At 50.3% G+C, this 23,656-nt stretch overlaps 1 protein-coding gene across 1 annotated transcript in view; it reads right to left on the reverse strand.

Moving 5' to 3' along the window:
• The window catches only part of PLXNA4 (plexin A4), a 178,573-nt gene that overhangs the window by 79,343 nt on the left and 75,574 nt on the right, over window positions 1-23,656 (reverse strand). The window contains exons 5-8 of the mRNA XM_047095252.1: window positions 12,500-12,623; window positions 11,642-11,795; window positions 10,314-10,413; window positions 7,722-7,836 (exon numbers count right to left, since the gene is read on the reverse strand). Coding sequence (XP_046951208.1) covers window positions 7,722-7,836; window positions 10,314-10,413; window positions 11,642-11,795; window positions 12,500-12,623 — 493 coding nt within the window. The remainder of the gene's footprint in view (window positions 1-7,721; window positions 7,837-10,313; window positions 10,414-11,641; window positions 11,796-12,499; window positions 12,624-23,656) is intronic.

Consider the following 23,656-nt stretch of genomic DNA (forward strand, 5'->3'; position numbering starts at 1 on the left):
CTCCTGTGGGGGCTGGGACTTGGCCTCCAGCTGGGCTGCTTCTAGTGGGTGTGATAGGATGTGGGTAGAAGCATAAGCCTCTCTTCCTCTGGAAGATTCTCTCTGAGGCTTGGCACACGTTCTTTAATGAGTCCTGATTGCCAGTGGCCCCATAAAGGCCTAGTTTGCATATAAAAAGGTTGGCAGGTCTGAGAGTAAGTTCATTAATAATAATTGGAGAGGCCCAGGGCTGGGCTGGGCCCATTTTCCTCTGGTGGTACTGCCGATTGACCCCGGTGTCCCTCCTAATAGAGATGTAAAATGGCAATTTTTCCCTAGGCAGCAAGGCATGAAGGGACCATTGCCACCACACTGCCCCTTCCTCCCATCCCAGCTCCTCAGATCCTGACCTGCCTCACGCTGAGATCTCAGGTCCAAACCACCTCTTGCTCGTGGGAAGGTGCAGGGAAACCTCCCTGTTTCTCTGACTGTGTCTCCAGACCTGACTTCCCAGCACCTCCACGGCAGGCTGGGGTTCAGACAATCACCTCTGAGAGTCCTTAACCGGAAGAACCTGGCTGGGGAGCTACTGATCTCTGAATGCAAGGCTATCTTCTTCCTGCTAGTTGCAGAATCTTGCAAGGGCTCTAGTCATTGCTTGGCTTAACTGAAAGTGGGGATTAAAATCTCCTCCTCCAAAGGGTTTTTGGTGGGGAGGTGTTCCATGAACTACCACATATAAAGTGCCTGCCACAGAGACAGCAAACATTCAACAAATGTTTGTTCTTTCCTCATCTCCTGCCTGACCAGCTCAGGCCGCACCTTGTCCCTCATCTACTCCCTTTTCCTACCTCACTTCCAAAGGATCCATCTCCCCTGCTACTACCTCTGTGTGCTTTTCCATAAACACCCCATCAGCTCCCACTGTCCAGCTCTTCCCACCCCTTATGAGCTTCAGAGCCTGGCAACTCCGACAGCTCTAAGTGCCCCAAACACAGGGGGACAGGTACAGAGGCCCCGGGTCCATCCACTGCTGCTCTCTAACAGCAGTTCCCTCTTCTGGAAGGTGACATCCTATAGCTGCATGTTCCATATGCTCTGTGATGGGACCTCTGCCAACCAATTACGTGGCCTTGGACAAGTCCCCCTCAAACCCTCTGGGTCTCCTCGGCCACAGAATAGAGAAGCTGGTTTGGATCCAATGAATTTTATGGTCCTAGTTCTATTATTAACCCAATAGATGAACTATGACATGTCATTTTATAGCCTTGCTGAAGCTCAGTTTTCCCATCTCTAGACTGGGATAACAATGCCTGCTCAACCAGGTGGAAGTGTGGTATTCAAAGTATCGAACAGCTGAATGAACACTGGAGGGGCTGGAGGGGGAGCCTTCCGGAAGTGGCCATTTACCTATCAGTAGGGAAGTATTTTAATATTTAATAACTGGCGCATTGCAACCTGGTACAGTCATACAGGCGGTGTGGCTCTGGTAGGCAGTGTGTGATGCTGTTATGATTCTAGTCAACACGGTACAAGGGATTCAAGGCTTCAATCCAGTGCACATTTCGCCACCTCCATCACCTTCCACGCGCTTTCCTGTTTGCTATCTTGTTTCACGGCCAACACATACGATCACGGCCACATTCATGGTAAAAGAACCAAGGACACCCATGACCTCGTTCAGTTCCCACAATGACAAGGAACAAAATATTTTCACCAGATCATCTTACTGATTTTTGTCCCCAGATGATTATCTAGCCCCCCATATAGAATTCCTCAAAAACATAATATTTTTCTCCTTCTTCTCCTTCTTCTTCTTCTTCTTCTTCTTCTTCCTCTTCTTCTTCTTTTTTCAAGGAAGAGATTACTCTGAACTATAAATGGAAAGGGCGAGCTCTTGGAGGTGGAGAGCACCTGCATTTAACAAGATTATTTGGAGACAAATGCATACGTTCAAGAACCAGATTCCCCTGGAGGCTGTTTTGCTTGTGGCTACATTCTGCAGTTGTAAGAACTGAGGGCTGAGAGTGGCCGTGGCGTGAAGTGAAAGAAAATCTTCAGTGTCTTGGCTTTTAGGAGGTGGCTCCGGCGGGCTCCAGGTCGACTGTCCAGCCCCACGCACGTTTTGGTTTTCAGGGAAACGCACACGGAAGTAAAGATAGCAATGCTAATGGCAGGGAGCAGGAACATCAAGCCAAAGTATGAAAGCACAAAGATGCCTTTCTATCTACCATGTCCAGCATGTCAGCGGCTGCTTTATACAGAGGTTTCATTGCATATTTAAATAATTGAACAAGGACATAAAGCACGCTGCTGAGCTGAGAGAGAAAAGAAAGACTGCCCTTAGGGCTGGTGCTGCCTGGGGAGGCAGGTGGTAGGCTTGTGGATTTACAGCCCCCCGTGTGTGTACAAGATGAGGGCTCTAATTCTCCTAGTTGTTACGGCAAGATTGGGGAAATGTGAAGCTCTGGGGGGAGTGCAGGGCAGGGGCAGCTAAGGAATAAGTGATTTGCGGGGCATCACTCGCCACAACTGTCGCCTCAGCCCCCATCAATTCCAAAGAAGCCAGCCCTAGCCCCAGCCAACCCCCCAAATTTACACTCACCTTCTCAGACCCATGATGCCCAATACAAAAATGTAACGCGCCATATATTTTCTTGCTGTTCCCCAAGTTTATAATGCCATTAGCGTGATCTACGATGGGCTGGTTTATGGAGAGAGCAAAGTAATAATACAGAAAGGAAATACCCATAACCTCAAGGGGGGTGGTGGGGCAGACGAGATTGATGGAAAGTGCAATTGTCTGGAGAAACGGCAACCCAGTAATGGAATACCTGGGGTGGGGGTGGTGCATGGATTGGAAGCAAGTTCTTTAGCTGGCTTTGGCTTTGTTTTCTCAAAGGAAGGTGAAGGGCATGGCAAGGATGGTTTTGATCCCTTGGGTTGGGCCCCAGGAATGGCTCCTCTTGCCAGAATCACTTATAAGGTAGATGGCCCAATTTCTCTCCAGAGTCCAACAGCAGGTAAATGCCCTTGGCCTGCCCTGTCTCAGGACATGGGGTTTATTTCAGCACGAGGGGCAAACAGCAGTCCAGGGGCTAGGACCATCCTCACCCTGCCAACACTTCGGTCTTGGAGAGGACTGACAATTGGGTTCAGCAGATTTTACAATACCCATCTGTCCACAGCTTCATGTTCGGGGTGTCGGTAGGGGATGTTAGGAGAACCTTACGAGCACTGCTTCAGAAATCAGACAGAATTCATTTTGCCTCTTCTGATCTTACACCTGCTCTCTGGAGTACATGCTGGTTGAACTTCAAGAAGAGGGAGGGCCTACAGGAACTTTCTCTCTGAGCCTGTGCACCGTGGGCCTTCCTAGCAAAGCCCATCTGGTCTGGCTCCTAGGGAACAGCTTCAGCTGCAGCTGACTTTGCATCCCAGTTTAGATGAGAAATAACAGTACAATAGTGTATGGAGGATAAATTCTTGTCAGTGGATTTGTTTTTCCATGGAAGTTCACCTTTGTTTCCTATGGATCACTGTTATTAAGTGTGTGGGCCTGATGGGGGTTCAGGGGAGGCTATGGCAGAGCCTGGGGATTCCAGAGTCACTCAGGGACCAGAGGCCCTTCCTGCCTAGTAGACATGGGGTCACGGCCAGGTTAATGGCTGCCCTTGGGAAAGGCCATTCCACTGGGAAGCAAGAAGTCTGTCCCAACTTTGGGAGAAGGGCTGAGCACAGGAAGACTCACCCTACTTCTGCTTTCCTTGACTTCCTGTCTCTTTTCTTTTTGGTATGTAGGATCTGGCAGTTGATCTAAAGACCCAGCCTTGTTATCCCAATGCCATCATTAGTTGAAACAAAATCATTCCTTGTAACCGGAATATAGTTACTGTAAACAACATACGTTTATTGGGCATTCTGTTTCTAATAATTGTAATTATGCTAGAATACTTGCCATTAATATAATAACAACAATGATCGACCAGTTCTCTGTTCCAGACCAATAACTTTACCTGAATGCACTCTTTGTTCAGGGGGAAAAAAAAGAGGTAATTCAACATCCCTGGTGACAGTCAACAAAGCCAGTGTTGAAACTGGAAGACGCATGGATGAAAGCCTTCCTGGGGATAAAAGATGGTGCTGGAGAGCCGAAGAGCCACCTGGCAGACTCCCTCTTGGCTAACAAAAAGGCCCTGTCTGTGTCCCCACACTCAAAGGTTGAAAGGAAATGAAAACCCAGGGACTTCCAGAAGAATCTCTGGGCCTGGGCCTCACTCTCATCCTGTGGGGATGGGTCTGGGCCTGGGTATCCCCTGAGGCTGAGGGGGAGTCCCCTGGTAGGTACAACAAGGAGACCACAGCCTGGACTTAACTTCATCCTATAAGACCACTTCTTAGGCATGGACTCCTCCTTGGTGCTTTCCGGCTTATTTCCATTTACAATTAAAGAACATAAAAGATCATGTAGACCAATGGTCCCATTTTACTAATCTCTCAATGTAGACTACAGGTCTCTAACACACCTCGAAACCTCTCACAATGCCCTGCATATGGGAAATGCTCAGGAATTGGGTAATGTAGGACAAACGTTGACCCGCAGCGAAGCTTCAGGTACCATGCTATGAATAAGCTCTTCCCCTGGCAGGGAGAGGGGACACTTGTGTCTGGAAGCTTCTATAACATCACCTTTCAAATGTGTAATTTTCTTTGTTACCTCTTATTCTTGCTATAGCTCTTCCCAGGGACTAAAACATAGAAAACAAAACAACGACATAAAAAAAAAAAAATCACCTTATTTCCATTAGAAGCCAGGGGCTTTCCTTTTAAGCTCTGAGCACAATGACCTCCTTCCACTGACCCAAATAGCTGGATCAGTCAATAGTCCACAAATATTTATCACTTCTTTTCCCTTCGGTACATTTCCCAGGATACTGCTGCTACAACGCCCATCGTGAAGTGGTCAACTCCAGCTTCTCCACTACATTATACTCAAAATGGCCCTCATATTGAGGTGGGTAGAAGGCAGCCTCCAAACTTGGACCAGAAACACGGCCTCAGAGCTTCCTTTTCTTAGGATAAAGAAACATCCAAAAGAGGAGCAAAAGTTGCTTCCACTCGGTGATGTAATAAGGGAGGCATGGGGGCCTTTGGCTGCAGTGGTCTGCCAGGCTCACCATAACACAGCTTGGGTGAAATGGAGAATGTCTGAGGGTGGCTGTGGTAGGTTACTTCATCACCATGCTCCATTGGCCAAGCTCTTTCAGGCCTTTTCCTTTCTTAGGGGCTCCGGAACCACGTCCTGTGAGGTGCTGTGACTCTCTGGCAGGCTTCACAGCCCCAGAGGTAGATGGGGGGTTGTGCCTGGCTGGCAATCTGGGCGCTTAAAGACAGCGTTCTTCTGTAGGGATCTCTGAACTGCACTGGGAAACATGGTGGGCTCTTGTTTAATTCTCTTCTAGTTCTTTTTTCCTCCTTCTGAGCGGCAGATGCAAGCTGCTTTTATGTATTTAAAGACAGAAACTTGGGACAAGAGGAGCAAACAAGAAAGAAAAAGCAGAAATTTGAAAACCTCCTTCAAGGTAATTAAATGATTAGGCGTCTTTGAAATCCACCAGATTGCTCAATTGTTTCTGCTTTCATCTATTTTATCCTTGGGCCTCTCCCCACATGAAACCTCTGCCAGATACACCGGTCCGGGAAGCCGGAGAGATGCTGAAAACCTTTTCGTTTCTGTTCCCATCAAGTCATTTGCAGGTTCCTGAACAAAGTAAGAGGTTTCTTCCTGTGCCCTCAGCCCCTGGTCTTGGTGGGTGAAGCAGACCTTCTTCTCCTGACTGCATGCCCCAAGATAAAGGCTCAGGGTTTGAGGAAACTGTATAACCTTTTATCAAGGTCTTCATGTCAGTGGTGCGCCCCTCGGCGGTCAAACCCATGTCTGTCCTATGAGCTTTAGATCCATTTTCTCTTAAAGAACGGAACTGACACATACACATTAGCTTCACGTTCCTTTTGAAAGCCAACATGTATTCTCTTTCCTCCTTCTCCCCATAAAAGGGCAATCTAAGTGTGGGTCTCTTCTCGATTATGATCCAGAGTAGCCATGGCTAGCCAGAGACAGACCCCATCATAGAGGGAGAGAGCTTTATGTTCGGAGACTGTCACAACCTCTTCTTTCTCTTCCTTGTTCCTCTCTTGTTTCTTTCTTGTTTGCTCTTCGTGTCTTCCCTCTCAACTGGGATCATCCCCTCCCCCTGACAACCTCACCATTCCTTGCCTTTACCTCTAAAATGAATTGGTCTGTTCACTCTCTACCTGTAGAACTCCTGCTCAGTCATCAGAGCCTGGGAAAATAAGATTTGGAGCTCGGATTTTCTCAATGCCAGGCAGAGTCCAGTCATTTTCCCTTTAGCAGAGCCCCGTGCCACAGGTGTTGGTAGTAGAGCGTACATCACCCTGACCTGTCAGTCTCAGAGACAAGACAGCTTCCCTCCTGCCATTAAAGGTTTGGCCAAACCCCTGGGGGTAGAAGTCTGGGACAGGGGCACTGGGATGAGCCTCTGTGCTCACCATTCCCCCTCCTGTACCCTAAACAGCTTTTCTGCTTCCTGTCCCAGGACAATGCTCTCAAAGCCGTGGGGTTTGCCACATGGTCATGGCACATGTGTGGGTATGCGAAGGGGGCTGGAAGGTACACCCAAGGCTGGAGAAGGGGGTGAAGATGTTGGAAACTGTCCGAGTCCAGTGTTGGCCAAGAGAGCATGGGTCAGGCTGGCAGCTCTACATTGAGTGGGGTCTAACCAACACTGTATATACATAAATATCTTTCTAGTCTAAATAACAACATTCTAAGGCAATCACTCTGTTCAGTCCTACTGGCCTGAAAGTTGGAGTCACACAAGCACCATAATGGTTGGACAATAGCAGGACTTCTCCAAAGTAATTTTACACCCATTATCTTTAAGGTGCTTGCCCACAAAATTACAGCCTAAGAAAGGAAACGGCAGAGGCATAGAGTATTTCCATTAGAGTGATGAATAATGTTCAAGGATGAGAATAAAGATTAGGAGAGAATAAAAACACAGCTTCTTCACCATGAAGCCAACTTTAGTGATGCCCAAATGGGACTTTGCAGCAGAATCACCAAGTACTGAGCCGATCCCCAGACTTTCTCGTCCAGTTGGTCTGGGGTGGAGTGCTTGACTCTGAGTTTCCAACAAATTCACAGGTGATGCTGATGCCCTAGTTTGGGCATCACACTTTGAGAACCACGACACTGGTTGGTAAGTTGACCATTCTTTCTTTCTTGTTTCTCTCTCCCTTTGACCCAACTTGTCCTATTTGATCTCAGATATGCTCTGTGGACAGTGCTCCGAGGGACAGCCAAGGAGTCTAAAGACAGTCTTGCTGTGGACTTACAATTATTTCAATCACATACACACTCATCTGTCTGGAACTGTTCTAGAACTCACCTGGCATGTGGAGCGTCTTCATGGTTGGAATGACCTGGAATGTACCTTTGCCTGTAGCTCAGCCTCCAGGACTGACTCAGAGCCCACCGGCCCCAGCACAGAGCTTTGCTTGTTTCCTGCTTTCATGAAGTGGTCCCTTAAGAGTTGCGGTTGGGGCAGAAGCAGGTGTCCCGTGGGATTTGCCTGTTTTCTCTTCTTAAGGGAAGGCCTGCCCTCTGTGCCCCATGCTCAGAGCAAGCAGCACTCACCACTCTAGCTGCCAGGACCTACCTCAGGCAGCTTCACTCGGCCTTCCTGGAAGGAACAAGTCTTGGGGTCATGGGTACAGACGTGCCGGTATTTACACCAGTGGCAGCGGTATGGGCTCTCAACACAGGACAGGCACCTGAGCACAGAGGAGGAAGAGGCACAAATCACAGAACCTGGGTGAACCCAAAGCAGAGGGCCTATGACTCCTGGGTCTAGTAAAATATCTTTTAATACTAAGAGAAATCACCTTCAAACCCTCATGAAGGGCAAATCTGATACAAATCTGACCCTTTTTGCACCAATTTCTCAGGATGCCCAGAATTGGTGGCCTCCCCCCACCCCCAACTCAGGTGGTTGAAAACCTTAATCTTTAAGGGCCTAATCAACCACTCTCCATCTCCACAGGACGCTGACCTCTTCTGTTGAATTGGGGGGCAATGAGGTCTGAAGTAGGGGGTTTCATTCAGAGGGCCCATATAAGTTAGTGAAAAGAAAGAAACTGACTTTTAATTCAAATTGACTCTAGGGTCTCATTGTCAGGGACTCACATGGTCCCACCTGGGCAGAGGAAGGTCCTGAGGCTTCTCTCTCAGTGCAGTGGGTCCCTGTACAGTTGGCGACCCTGCTTCTACACTTCACCCCCAAGACACAAAGACAACTTTAGAAGAGATCCTTCCTGCCTAAAAACCCAGCATGGTTCCCATCTTCCAGAGGGCGAAACCCAAATGGCTTGCCATGCAGTCTAAGCCCCTCAGGATGTCCAGGTCCACTGTCTCCACATGTATTTGGCATTTCTGCCACGAACAGGCTATGCTCTCCCCACGCTCTCCTCCTACCTGGAGTACTGCTTTCCCTTCGTTCACCTGGCCATCTCCTCTTCCTTCTTCGACCAACAGAGAGTTGGTCACACTGGGCCCTTTTCCCATTAATCACTTTATGTCTCTGGGGGCAGTACTGGCCTTGTTGTACCATATTTTACTTATTCACTGTCCAGTTCATTCACTAGTCCACAAGGCCACGACTCTGGGAAGCAGAGACTGAGTCTTTGAGTCTTATTAATTGTTGATCCTTCCTGTCTAATGAGTGACACATTGCCCTGCACAAAGTAGATGCTTAAAATTACTTTGTGGACTGCATGGGAACTTCACACATGATTTCATCTGTCTACACTCTGCTTTCCTAGAGGGGCAAAAGGGGAGCGAGGGATCAGGCCACCAAATGGTAAAGCCACGGGCAGCTCCATGACAAGAAGCGGGAAGAGAATTCTGGCATTGAGGCAACTTGTTTTTGGCTGGGAGGCCCGACTACCTCTTATTGGGAGCCCCATAGAGAGCCAAGCTCTAGATTCACAGCTGCCATAACCAGATAGGTAGACTAACATTCCACCGGCCTAAAGTCCCAAAATGTCTTGGGTTATGTTAACTAGCTTGTCCTACAGGGAGAGGAAAACAGGATAGCCTTTTAAAACAAGCAGGGCTTTATGGTTTTCAAACTGTGCTCTATGGAACCCTGGGGGTTCCATGGAGCTTCTTTGGAGACGAGGAGATGTATGGGATTCCAAGACAGAGGGGTTCCAGAAGCCCTCAACCCTCAACCAGAGTAGCTCCTACTTTCATCTGTCTTGAATATTGGGCTTCCACATCTAATTCTGGCTGGAGAAAGGTTTCTATGATAAAAAAAAAAAAAGAAGGCTTGTACCTTCTCAGTCTGGTCCAACTCCATCATTTTACAGAGGAAATAATAATAAAATAACAGCAAAAACACGAGCAGCGCCTGGACAGTGGCTTTAACTGCTGTGCTTGTAATGACTCTTCTAGTCTTCACAGGTGTCTTGTGGGCCAAGCTGGGTTGATGTGCAGGGGCAGCAACCAGGGGTGTCCCAGCCAACCACAGCTCTGCCTGGAAGTACCCTTGCCATGTCAGAGGTGGAATATGTGGGTGACAGTCCTGGAAGGAGGACTATTATTTCCCCACTGACAGAGGACACTGGGACACAGAATGGTTAAGTTTCCGGCTGGTCTGACTCGAGAGCCCGAGACTCTGTCCTCTGTGCCTTCCCTTGGGAAATGGACGATTCAGTCAAACAGGGCCAGGGCCAGAGCTAGAGCCGGAGTAAGACTTCCCAGGCCAGAGCCCGCCAGCATGGACCTTTCTGCCCTGCTCTGATTCTCCACAGCCTGAGTCCTGACCCAGCAGCCCTCAGGGCACTGGGGAGAGCTGAGCATTCAGGGTTTTGTTGGACCACCTGCCCTGGCCTGGACATACGTGGGGGCTTCTCTCCCTCCTAACACCCCTCCTCTCACCCAGGGTGCTAGCTGCTCTGTTGTTCAGGTGAGGGACACCCTCCTCCTCAACAGATGGTGGGAACTGAATCAGGTGAGGCAGATTGATGCCAGAGATGTATAGGTCAGGGATTTGGAGATCCCCACCCTACAAGTTCTTACTCTTCTCATTCCAGCTCTGCTTTTCCCATTAACCCTGTGGGTGCCACGGAAGGGGTCTGTTTCATCCTCCTCCTTATAGGGCTTCTTGCAAACAGTGCCAGCATCTTCTATCGCTGGATGATCACGGACCCCAGGAACAGGGAGTTGAGTGAGGCTGGGAGGCACTTACGAATTGTGGACGCTGCAGTTGTAGAAGACAAAGCTGGTGCTGGCAAAGGTCATGCCCGTCTCCTTCGACTTGAGCTGCAGCTGGACGACATGGTGGTCCCCTGGGGGGCAGAGCCAACCACGAGGTCAGGGAAAAGGCCAGGATCCCATGTGAGGGTCCTACTGAGAGTGATGTGCACTGGGAAAGGGGAGCCGCTCCCCTAACAGGACTCTGATTCAGGGGGGCCCAGTCCCAGGACAGCCCTGAGAACATCTGCAGAGGGTGCTTCTGGTCTATTCTTCCTTCCACACTGTGTTCCTGGCACCCACCCCTCATCTGCTCACCAGCTCTCATGTGCACATACCCTGACAGGCTTGCATGCATGGTGTCCACACCAGACTCACAGAATTATAAACATACACATTGATTAGCTACCAGGACAAACATGTAGACGCTTTGTAACATTGCCACAAGCCACGCAAGAGATTTTGCATGTATGTGCATGTATGTGCACACACGACTTCCTTCCCCATCTCGGTAAGGAGACACCCTGGTCTTACACCCCCTCCTCTGGTGGGCTCAGGGCTCCGTTCAGGTGGGTGTCCCTGGAACCCTCAGCTGGCGCCAGGGAGGAGCTGGAAGCCCATGTTTAATTCACAGCCCTGACCCCAGGCCCCCACTTCCAGCCTTGTTCTGTGCCTTCCCCGAGAGCCTCATTAATCAATCAGCTCGGAACAAATGTGACAAGCCCAAATGGGAGGGCCAACATGGAATCAATCTGCCCAGGCTGGGCCTGTCCCTCACTGGCGTTGGGCCTCTGTCCACCCCTGTTCCTCCCAGTGCAGCTGGCCATGAACGTGCAGCTCTGGGAAGGCAGGGCAGGGTGGGGATGGGAGGCAGTGGTTTGAGATCAGTGACCCAGCAGTTCAGGCAGGGGACAGAGCCATAAGAGCCCTAACATAGGCACCCCCCGGCCATGGTCCTGACCAGCTGCCCCTCCCGCATTGCCCCTCCACACCACCCTCTCCTGCTCCAGGACAATCTCTAAACTCAGCTGGCACATTCTGATGCTGTGGCCTTGCCTCTCTCCGTGCTCTCTGCAGCTGCTCCTACCTAGGATGAGGCCGACTCCAGGATGCTCACCTGGTTTCAACAGTCATTTCTGAGAGCAGCAAAAAGACACTTCATCCTCCTGTTCTGTATCATACCCACCAAGCACCCCCTTCCTCTGACTCTCCCCTGCCAGTGGGCTTCCTCCGCGGCCCCCCCCCCCCCCACGCCTGTCTTGAGTTCTCATCAGGCCAGGAGGAAAGACATGCCACCCAGCTTTGCCTCTGGGGAACACTCACCATTCTCTGTGATTATTCGGGGCACCTCCTTGGCTGCTGGGGAGTAGCACTGGATCTGATTGCCTACCACCAGCCCATCCATCTCTGACAGGTCCTCAAAGGTGCAGTTGACTCCAGCTGACAGCTCCGGGACATTGTATGTCTCTAGGACCAGCTGCGAACAGCCCCGGCAAGGGGAGAGAGAGGAAGAGAGTGAAGTGGGGCACGGAAGGGTATGTAATAAAAGGAGAAAGAGGGATAGCAAGAGAGATCAGAGAGAAAGAAAAGAGAGAAAACTGGAGGTGATATTAACATAAAGAAAGCCGCGATTGATCACAAGACCAGAGGTGGTGGGAGGTAAAGAGACAGACACAGAGGAGACTTCGTTACATATGAATGGATTTGGCCCAGCAAATGGGAGGGCTTAGGGGATTTGTTTGTAGAAAGAAAGGCGGGCAGGACTGAGGTACTGCTGGCCAAGCTCCTCTTCCATCATCCCCTGTTTTGGAAAAACGGCAAACCAACCGCCAAGTGCCCAGTGCGTGAACATGGGCGATATCCTGCCCCTTTCTTCCTCTGCACATGAATCCTTCCCATCTTGCAGACGAAGATATAGTTCTCATCATCCTCCCTCTCTTGGTCACCCATTCAATCATTTTTGCTGTCACACTTTCCCCTATCTTTCCATCCATTATGCAGAGGGCCTTGCCCCAGTATTCCTGTGCGTGTCCCCCTCTTCCTTCTCCAGGGACACATTCTTTAAAGCTGCTCTCGAGCAGCTTTGCTGGTCAGGCTTGGCCCAGTTCTTAAGGACATTGGGGGGCTTTGGTGGGGAGAGGGTTCTCCCGTGACCCTGGACCCGGATCCCACTGCCCTTACCAGGACATTGTACTGGGACACAGAGATGTTGCTGGGATGGACAGTCAGCCGGACACACTGCTTCATCTCAGAGGCAAACCTGCGGGGCTCTCTGGACCTCTCACAGCGCTCCTTCCGGGTGCACCTGGGAGGGACGAACAATGAGTGACTTAGGAGAAGGCCACTTGCTCCAGTGAGGGGCTGGCACGGAGGTCAGGCACTGCCAGTGGCTCCCAGGACATGTTCAAACTCGATGTGCCCAGAATTGCCCTCTTTGCCTCCTTCCTCCAGCCTGTTCCTCCCCCACCGTGCCTGAATGTGAAAAAGATGGTTATTCTAATCACTTGTTGCCAAATGCAGAAACTTGGGGGTCATCCTAAAGACCCCTCACCTACTCCTCATTAACATAAAGAGCTGCAAAGTCCTGTTATTCTACCTCCCCATCCATCCTCAGCCCTGTAACTCTCCTCCCCTCTTAGGCAAACTGAGACTTATTCTCACCCTATATCCAAAATACTCTTTCCGATTTCCTTGCCTTGTGCTGGCCACTTCTCTCCGGACCACCTTCTTCCCACACTTCCCCTGTCCAGCTTCTACCTACCCTCCAGATGTGGTTCAACCATTGTGCATCTGCAATCTCTCCCTGCTACCACCTGAGGCAGAGTTCAGAGCATTTGGGGGTTTCCTACAGTCTAGAAAGTCTTTGATTATATTATAATTATTGGGTTAAGTGCAGCCTCTCCTACCAGGTGTGAGCTCAAAAGAAGAAATGATGCCTGACTTATTCTGGAATCCCCTGTATACCTCATGTCCAGCAGCCAGAGGACAAATGTAGGTGGGTGGGAGGGAGGGAAGGAAGGATCAAAAGAGCAGAGTGTAGCAGTTCAAAGCATGCTTTGGAGCCAGACCGCCTTGGATGGGAATCCCAGCTCCCTGGCCCAGGGTTACCGTTAGAGAAGGTTTGCTATTATTGCTTAGCGTCCTGTGTTGTTCAAAGTACACTGCGTCACGGGTAGACTACATTCAGGGTGATCTGGGATCTTACAGTCTTCACTGATGGAGCTTGTGAAACATGCACATAAGAATCATGTACCTTCACCCAAATGTGCACACCACACATGGGGGAAGGTGCTTAAACTCTCCGCCAGGGCCAGGGCATCCTTGCCTTACAGTGGGAGTTCACGGCATGGAGGTATCTGAGCTTTGGGGAACAGGCTTTTAATGCAAATCCAATAAGCCATGTGAATGTGGACCTTTGCTGGGCGGCCGTGATCTGGAAGCTGTGGATTCCTGATTCTGCTGCGGGGTAAGGGAAAGCAGGGTCCTTAGAGGGACAAGCTGAGGTAAGCTGGGGCAGCAGGGAGATGGCGCCTGAGTCATCAGGAAGAATGCCACAGGGAAGGAAGACAGCTTTGGCTTCTGTGGGAGGGACGGCCTAACAGTGGCGAGTCTGGGGGGAGAACTTAGCAAATGAAGAAGTCCCTGAAGGCATGGACAAAAGGAAGAAGGGGAGACGCAGGGACAAAAATGATGAGTGCAGAGTAAATTGGACATGTAACGTGAAAGTGAAAAACAATTCTAAGTAATACAATCATGGCTACTAGTCACTGAGCGTTTCTTGGGCTCCCTGGGAAGAGGCTTGTGGTTTATGTCAAAGTCTCCCAACAATGCTGCAAGGCAGGTACCATTTAAAAACCCATTTTATAGACCAGGAAACTGCAGGAAGGGTAGGTAACTTGCCCGAGGTCACCAGCTCAACAGAGAGAGCCAGTATTTGAACACAGATGAACCCTGGAGCCTCTGCTGTGCTGTACCTCCCTGAAGCTTCGAGACTGAGGAGGGAAGGACAGACCCCCTCTTGCTGCAGACTAAACCCATTTCCCTGCCATCTTGATGTTCGATTCATGTTGCTTAAGGCAATTTCAAAATTTCCCTTCAAGCTTTGTCTCTAAGCTAATCACTTTTTTTTTTTCTTCTTGCCTGCCACTGGGAAGCACTTTGAATATTATTGCAACTTGTGAATTCTCCAGGATCCTTCTAGGAAACCCAAGAGTGAAGGGTCAGACATGAATGTGGTCACCTCCCTGGCACTCCCTGCCTGCTCTAGCCGACCATGGCAACAAGGGCGTCTGCCTAAAAGTCTTGGAAGTTAATTTACCAGGCTAGCTCCTCTGTGAGGACTTCATTACCTCCAGCCATTAAGCTAATGTTATGGACTTTTCCAGGGTGTCTGCACTGACATCGCTATTAATAGTGTTATTACTCCCATTAACAGCAGACCCAGAGAGCTGGTACAGGCTTAAATTATTCACTGACTCCCCAACTTTGAAGTTCGTATTTCCAACAGCAATCAGTAGGTCTGAAAAATGTCTTTGATCAAATTATGAAGGGAGAAAAATGAACCTGCACCCAGGCCAAACCTTACCTGGAGTTACTAAATACAGACTCAGATGGAGAAGAGAGGACTCTACTTCTCTTGCAGGTGTACAAAGGTACTTGGTTGGGGGGGGGGGTCTCAAGATGAGGCACACCTGCACGGTTTGCTGCTTCCAAAGTCGGTGTGGCTGCATCCTGCCATGGCTCCCCAAATTTGAGAGCCCCAAAACCACATACTCGTTATCCCCCTGACCCCCAATTTAGGTCTTACCAGGGAAGCCACCTGTAGCTTATAATTTCAAACATCCCATCTAACTGTGTAATCTTGGAGAAATAACTTAACCTCTTCGTGCCTCAATGTTCTCTTCTACAAAATGGGGACAAAACAGTATCTAACAAATAGGGTTATTATGGAGAATTCAATGAAGTTATGCATGTAAAACATTTAGAACAGGGCATAGCTCGTACGCGATAAGCCATCAGTACACATCCACTAGCACTGTGACCCCATCAATGCTCCGCCTTCCTCATGCAAGCTCTCTAAACCACAGCTGACACAGAAGCACAGATTTTCCAGACTGGCCCATGGGGCAAACCAGAGACAAAAAGACAGAGATGGCTCCAGCAGTTTTCCTCCTAATGAGGGATGGGGAGCCCCAGAGACCAGGAGGGAGGAAAGAGGGAAAGAGTGGTCTGGCTTGCTTGGAGTTCTGCTTTCTCAGTAGCTGTCAAAGGGTATTGAGTACTCAGCTCTGTTAGTGGAAAGTCAAGTTTAAGGTCAGTGTCAGGGATGTTTTGACATTTCTACTACTCCTCAGGGCCCATGAGGGCCGAGGCTGCAAATGCCCCAAAACACAGACAGCTGACCTTAGATGTGAGAGGGTAATGGAGGGGGAAGGATGGATTCCTTCAGAGTCCTTATGGGGAATGTCAGGGTAATGGCCTCCTACTCTTCTAGGACTGTGATTTCTCATTAGCCCAGGCAAGAGTTGGGAAGTGTGCAAAGGATTAAGTCATGACTTTTGGGGGTAGCGGGGTGGTGGCTTGTTTCTTTCAAAAGGGCTCCAGGTACTTCCTATGGCATTTCCTTCAACTCCACTGTGGGAGGACCCTGGAGCTGGAGGAAGGACCTGCTTCATCCGTTTGCCAGGCAGGACTCAAAAAGCGCATGCTAGGTGACTTGGAGTCTTCAGACAGTCATCCATGGGGCTGCCATCACCACGCCCTTTCACAACACAGATCTGCATGTGGCCAGCAGGAAGCGGGCCGCCGAGAAGACAGCTCAGGCCCCCAGAATTGGAGTCTGGCTCTACTAACTTCGTCTTACGCCCCTTCTGCATTCCACTTTCTCTGCAGTTGGGCCCTCCAGCCCCAGTTCAGAGGTGCTGAAAGGCCATGGGGACAGAGGCCTGGCCCTTGGAGGGGTTATTATTCAAGCCAGTGGTTCCAATGAGATTATCCTCTCTAATGAAGCAGCCACCTCCGCCCTCCCCTAAGCCTGAACTTTCGCTGCTGGAGAATTCCCAGCCAAGTGGAAAATTGGAAAAGAGAAGAACAGAGAAAGGAAGGGGGTGAGGGAGAGGGAAGAGGTGGTGATTAAGTTCTTTAGAAATTAATTCCTAAGGACAGCGATAGAAATATTAACGTCCAGTGCCACCAACTGGGTGAGCAAATTTCAATTTGGAACTGGGGCTGGTGGGGTCTGGGTGAGGTGGGGTCTGGGTGAGTCTCCAGTTTGGGGGGTAGGTGCTGGTCTGTCCCCTGGCCTTCCAGCAGGGGCCCACCCGCTTTGCCTCGCAGAATGTCTCTTGACTTCTCTCCACAGCTGACCCCCTCCCCCATCCTTAAACATCTCGCATTGGTCATGGCTTGGGCTTAAGTGCACCCTTGAGGGGAGCTGGGTTTAGAACATGAGGAGGTTGAAAAAAATGAGATGGGGTTAGGGTTTCCCAAATGAGCTTTCCAGAAAAGTTAAGAGGAATGCTTACTAGCAGGGGCTCTCAGGTCACTGTATCCACATCTGGGAACCCTGATGAGGGAAGAAACTGGGTTTGCCAATACCGTTGGCCTTGCCCTCTTTAGGAAAGCCCACAGAAGTGGGAAGACACATCTGTGCAGCCTAGAGGAAGGTGAGTTACAGAATGAAGGGACCCTTTCCAGGCAGATGAGTGTGCAAGAGGTTTCTTACACAAAGGGTGTGGATCAGGTGATCCCTGCAGTGTCACAATTCTAGGATCTGGTGACTAACACCATGGTCTTGACCTAAGGATTTAGGCTGTTCTTAGAAATGTCCCCTTTGCCATCAGCTGCTGAACTGGCAACTGTACTCACCACCCTTTGCCTTCTCTAAGGCTCCAAAGCCAACCTAAGCAGCAGATGTGGGGTACCACGCCTCCTGGGTCTCACTCGCCAAAACAGGAGGAAGGCACAGGACTTAACGGCACCAGCAGGTTCAGAGTCTAGAGGAGGCCCAAGAGCCGTTGTGGGCTTATGTGGCCCACATGGTCCTGGCCCACCACCATAGGCTGCACAGAGGGGCTGAGCTCTGCCCTGGGTCCCAGTTGGGAGTCTTATCTCGCCTTCCTTTCAGCCCGTCTTCAAACAAATGATATATTGAACACACAAAAAAGGGGATGTCCCTTTTCTAAGAAGAGAATTTACGTTTCTGAGAAGAGAATTATATTTAGCAGGTGCCCAACTGGAGGGGGAAGCAGGGATGGTCTCTCTCTTCATCGGTACTGTTGGGACCTACTTATTTCTATTGAGGGTGAGAGGAGGTTAGGAAAGTTGAGGTGGAGAGAAGAGTAGGATTGGAGGGAGGGAGAGGGACAGAGGGCAGGAGAAGGAGAGAGAGAGAGAAGAAGAAGGAGGAGGAGGAGGAGGAGGAGGAGGAGGAGGAGGAGGAGGAGGAGGAAAAAGCAAAGGCAAGGTGTAGCAGCCTGGTCCACTGTCCCCTCAATCCAGTCAGTAACAAGGGGGCTGCTGTATGTTACTTGAGACACACTGACCAGTTACTCTGGTTGATTTGATCAGCTTGCACACCACACATTACCCAACAGCCTGGAGCTTTCTTTAATGTCACCAAGTCAGGTGCTGGGCAGCACTCTGCTCTGTGTGAGCTGGGCCACTCTCCACACCATGAGGCCAGGGTGGCATGGCTGGACACACGTGGCTAGAATGTGTGAATGCTGGTATATGGCTGTGCACATCTGCACTTCAACCTCAGAGGCAGCCCAGCCCCTCAGGCTGTCCCCAGAAAGTCAAGTCATTAGACTGGGAGGGGCACCCCGAGATCATATGGACCACAGGACTTTCCTAATTCCTATGAGCTGATGGCAGTGCTGACTGAACATCCTTTGGTCATGAAAGCATGTGTTATACACATGTATGTGGGTGGGGGTGGGGAGGCGGTAGTTGGGAGAGGAAAAAGCAAGATTCCTTAACTCATACTATGTATCCGCTGGGACACCAATGGAAAAACTCGACTGTACCAATATCTAGTCTGGGATTCTTCCCTCTGGACCAGAGGCTGAAAACTTTGTGGCAAAGAGGGAAGACCAGAGTATAGACTGCAAAGGTTGCTGGGCAGAAGTGATTCTAACAATTCCTCACGAGTGGGTGGGCATCCTGCAAACGGCTCTCAGAGACACCGGTGCCTTAGCAGGTTGGTCTTAGGTAGTCCTTCGATACAGCTTAAGGAGAAAATGAAACCAGGCTATGGGATATACCAAAAGGCGGCAAGGAAGGACTTACATGTTTAGAATCCATTTATGCTCCATTAAGGGGACACCTGGCCATGGCTATGGGACAAACTGTGCATTCTCTCAGGGACCAGTGAAGACCGAGGTCCCTGATCACTGCCTACATGGTGTAGCTGGTTGGAGTTGCTCAAGGCAGGGAAACTTTCCAGTGGTGGGTTTGTTCTGGGTGCTCAGCCAGAGCTTTCTGGTCTTGGAGAGGACAGGAAGGGCCGGGGACCGTGGAGGAGGCCGTGGGGTCTGACCCACTGCGTCTGCCTCCGCAGTCAGTGCAATCAGGGTGACCTCCAGGCACAGTGAGGGCACGTCACTCTAACCCCTCCCTTCTGCTCTGGGTGCCAGTACTTTTCCTCTCCTTCCCTTTCCCTTTCTCCATCTAGGCAGAAATGATACAGAGAAGAAAAGGAGTGGATACTGAGCAGTAATCTGGGCCAAGCATCGAAGGGTGGGCATTCTTCCAACAGAAGAAATCTGCAAAGAGGTGGGGACACCAGGGGGCAAGAGAGACTTGGGCAAAGCTGGTCTTATCTTTCCCCTGTTGATGTCTTGGGTTACATGAGCCTCCCAGGAGTGACGCTGATGAACCTTCTTCAGAAAGGTAACGTCTGGGCCAATCGATGTGGCTGGGTCTGCCATGGGATCCCGTTACCCGCTGAGACTGAGATCGGCTTCTCAGCCTGGGCCTGGTCGGGGGAAGATGGGAGGGAGGCCTGGGGACATGCCAAGCCTGGTTGGAGGGAATGTTCTAGGCCCAAGACAGGTGAGGCTGGGCTGGAGGCTTTCCTTTACCTTCCCCCAAGTCGGAATAGGTAGGGTCAGGCCCAAGGTAAATGCCCTGGGAATACAAGCTCAAGATTCACAGACAAACAAAAACCCAGCTTGTTGAAACTGTCGTTGCCATTGGAAACCAGCAAGCCTGCAGGCTGGGTCAGGGACCGTATGAGAGGACAAAGGGGCGATGCTCTGTGCTACTGGGTTGGCAGGCCCGTGCTTTGAGACAATCAAGAGTGAGTAACAGGAGGGAGGCTTCAATTACACAAGCGTTTCTTAAGCCTGTTTAGTCTGCACCCCACCTGTGCCCTTGCTGGTAGAAAGGACCCTTTCAGCCACCTGAGCCACCTGTTAGTAGGGGCCCTGCCCTTAGACTCTTCACTCTCTCTCTTATGCTCTCTCCTTCTGTTCCTTGTTTCTTCCCCTCCATTTCTCTCTCTCTCTCTCTCTGTCTCACACACACACACACACACACACACACACACACACACACACACACAGCTTCTGCTGCTCGCTTGCTACCAAGTTCCCACCCTCCTACTTCTTACAACCATAAAAAGTTGGCAAAAGTGACAGAAAAATGGCATGTCTTGATACCCAAAGGAACCCTCTTCCTGATGCTCTTTTGCCCTGGTTTCCTTAGGGTCAGTCTTGCTGGGCCCTGGAGCACTTAGCACAGGGGCTTGCCCATGATGCGGCCCTACCAAATGCACTGATTCCGGTGCAGTCTGCAGCCCCCACCCTTTCCCTGGCCCAAGGGCCCCAGTTCCCATGAAGCTTCAGGGCAGAGCCAGTCTAACGTAGTCCCCCTGGATCTCCTGAGCCTAGCACAGTGCCTGGCACCAAGGGAGCAGGGCCAGTGTGAAAGGTGTATGGACAAGGGCTACGGGGGCATGGCACCCCCATGCATGAAAAAACCCCCTGCATTTGTCACCACGCTCCCTGCCTGGCAAACAGAGGGGCCCCAGGGGAAGCATCTGCGGGCTCCCTCTGGTCCTCTGCCACTTTCTGCTCTGATCTGCGTGCTCCAGCTTTCTCTGGCCGCGTCCTCATGCATCTCTCCCAACCATGAACGTCTGGCTGGCATCTATTTAAAATGAAAGGAAGGAAATAAAATAAAAAATAAGAATAAAAATAAAATATAAATAAAATAAATAAAATTAAAATTAAATTAAATACGTAAAAATAAAATGAAATGGAGAGTGTATCAGAAGAAACAGTGTCTGGCTTCAACCTGAACTTAAGCAACTCGGAAGAAAAGTCCACTGGAAAGAATGGGAAGGAGCATGAGAGAACTTTCTGGATGAAGGACATTTTGTGTATCTTGATGGGAGTGTGGATTACCTGGGCCTTCCCATTTGTCAAAACTGTTCAAACTGTACGCTTACGATCTGCTTATCTCACTCTCTCTATATTTAACATTATATTCTGACTTATAGCATCTTAGAAGATCCAGGAACCTTCTCTTCTTCATCCAGCCATGTGGACCAGAGCTTCTCCTTGGTCATTAACCCTGGGAGGGAGTGTCATGGTGGGCAGGCTGGAAGGCAGTCTTGACCTGGGGGTGCTCATGAGCTGTATCCTCCCAGAGGAGTTGAGATTGACCATGCACTGGCATAGACCCCAGCATCAGGAGGCTCAAGATTTCAGAGAACATCACCTTGACCTACAACGTCCTTTATTACCTAATTTCATCCACTTGCCATGACCATGAGAAGGTATTGTTTCCTCTTCATAAATAAGGATGCCAAATTTCTGATGTACAGAGTTACGACTGAGCCTCATTAGTTGTGGATTCCATTTTTGTAAATTCACCTACTTGCTGACATTTCTTTAAAATCCCCCCACTGATACTTATGGCACCTTTGTGGTCATTCCTGGACATGAGCAGAGTGGAGAAAAACTGGAGTGGTCACATGCACACATTTCCATCAGAGGCTGGACAAGGTAGTGATACTCTGCCTTCTTGTTTCATCTCATACTATAAACAAATGTCCTTTTCATGGTCTATTTAGTGCCACATTTTGTTTCGCATTTTTGTGCATTTTCTTGGTGACTTCACCCTTTAAAATGGCCCCCAGGTGTTGTGCTGAAGTGCTGTCTAGGGCTCTTAAGCATGAGAAGACCATGATATGCCTTATGGGGAAAACACGTGTGCTAGATAAGCTGTGTTCAGGCAAGAGATGTGGTGCTGTTGGCCGTGAATTTCGTGTTAATGAAACAATTTCTATTAAATAAGGTGGCTTTACACAGAGACGCACTGGGGCACCTGGGTGGCTCAGTCGGCTAAGCATCCAACTTTGGCTTAGGTCATGATCTCGTGGTTCACGAGTTCAAGCCCCATGATTCTGTGTTGGATTCTGTGTCTCCCTCTCTCTCTGCTCCTCCCCCACTCATACTCTGTCTCTGTCTCTGTCTCTCTCTCTCTCAAAAATAAATAAATAAGCATTGTTTATACAGAGTACAGACGGGGGAGGAGCAGAGAGAGAGGGAAACAGAATCCCAAGCACGTTCCGTGCCGTCAGCACAGAGCCCCATGCGGGGCTCGAACCCATGAACCGTGAGATCGTGACCTGAGCTGAAACCAAGAGTCAGATGCTTAACCCACTGAGCCACCCAGGCGCTCCCCCCCACCGCCCCCACCGCCAATGTTTTTAAAACAGAACGCAGTTATGTACTGACTGGTTGACAGACATGCTGTGACCAGAGGCTCATAGGAACCCAGCCCCGGGAACCACCCCAGGAGCTATGGATCGGTATTCTCTGATTTGGTGTTTGTGGTGACTTACAGAACAGAACCACCATGAGTAATGGGAGCTGCCTATACTTTCCAACCCCCCATAGCACGTTTGCAGAGTGAGAAGTAGACTTCAGCGATTTCCATCCCCGTCGTCCTTCTAGGTCCCTCCTGGCTCTCCCACGCCTGTTCTCACCGTGGCATTTTGGGCAAAAGGAGGAGCTGCCAGCAGCTCCAGCAGCAGCAGCAGCAGCAGCAGCAGCAGCAGCAGCCGCCGCCGCTCAGTGCTGAGCGGCACAGAGAAAGCCCTTCCCCTGCTTTCTGAGAACGTGTGCCTAGTAAGGGCTGTTCCCACAGGACACATACGAATAAGATATGTAAACTTCAAAGGAAGACGGGATGCCAGGTTAACAGAGGTGAGGGGGATCCAGCAGGAGCATCTAGCACTCAGAGGAAGGCAGTTTGAGGCTGGGATGCCCATGGGAAGGGAAGGATGCAATTTAAGTGGAGCCATCTGGACAATCAATGGGGGCTGACCGAAATCATAAGCGGCAGGGCGCCCACACCCAGGGGCTCTCAGTCCTTTCCCAGCTGCGTCACGATTCCTGCCCCAACCCCCGCCTTACATTGCATAGCATTCCACAGTGCATGGCATGCTTTCGCCAACGGGACCTCATCTCATTCTCCGGTGACCTGGTGAGGTGGGTGAGACCGGCACTGCCATGTCTAATTCACAGATGAGCTGGGCTGCCCCAGGTTGCTGCACAGCTGGGCGATGTGGAATTTGGCCTTGGTGGCAGATTCCCAAAGTTCATGCCCATGGCTGTTTTCTTTAGGCCACATTCACTGAGCACAGAGCTGCTGGCTTCCCAGTGCAGACTGATGGGCTCCTTCATGAACTGTCCAGATTTCTCCTTGGCCCCAGTTCACCCCTGTTTTCTGCCACTTGACAGGAGGCAGGTACTATGTTTCTGAAGGAGAAACTGAGGCCATACAGGAAGTAATTTCTGGTCCCTCCTCTTCTTCTTCCTGTTTGGCTCAGCTCTGGGGATGGGATACAGGGGTACTCACAGTCTCTCTGCTTCCTTCTCAGAGCCTCCGGGTCCCTCTTCCTCATAGGGCTTAGCGCTATGTGGGGTGGGTCAGTCTCTCTAGGTAGGATCAAAGCTGACATGGAGACCTGTCTTTGGCTCCCCCAGGCATAGAGTGTCCAAGAGGGGCTGGCTTTCCTGATTTGTCCTTGAAGGAAGCCAGGTGTGAGCACCCCACGCCAGGAGCAGCTGGGCCACCCTTGGCTGAGAAGAAAGCCAGCTGGCCTAGGCCCCAAAGGAAGCAATGGGTCTGGAACACGGTCCCTTTCTGAGAGGACTCATTGTGGGGGAAAAGGAAATGACTGCCCTTCTGCCTTGCAAAGTACCATTTGGGCAACTCCTCTGTGCTGATCAGAGCTGATCTGAATTCTGAATGCCATCTCCCCCGTTCTGTTATGCCGGCCCCTCTTGGACTCTGCTACTCTCTGTTACCATACACACATTT

The sequence above is a fragment of the Lynx rufus genome, unplaced genomic scaffold (genome assembly GCF_022079265.1).
Source record: "Lynx rufus isolate CCGP_SWC_20201006 ecotype Redwood Valley unplaced genomic scaffold, mLynRuf1.p SCAF_4, whole genome shotgun sequence".
Taxonomy (NCBI): Eukaryota; Metazoa; Chordata; class Mammalia; order Carnivora; family Felidae; genus Lynx; species Lynx rufus.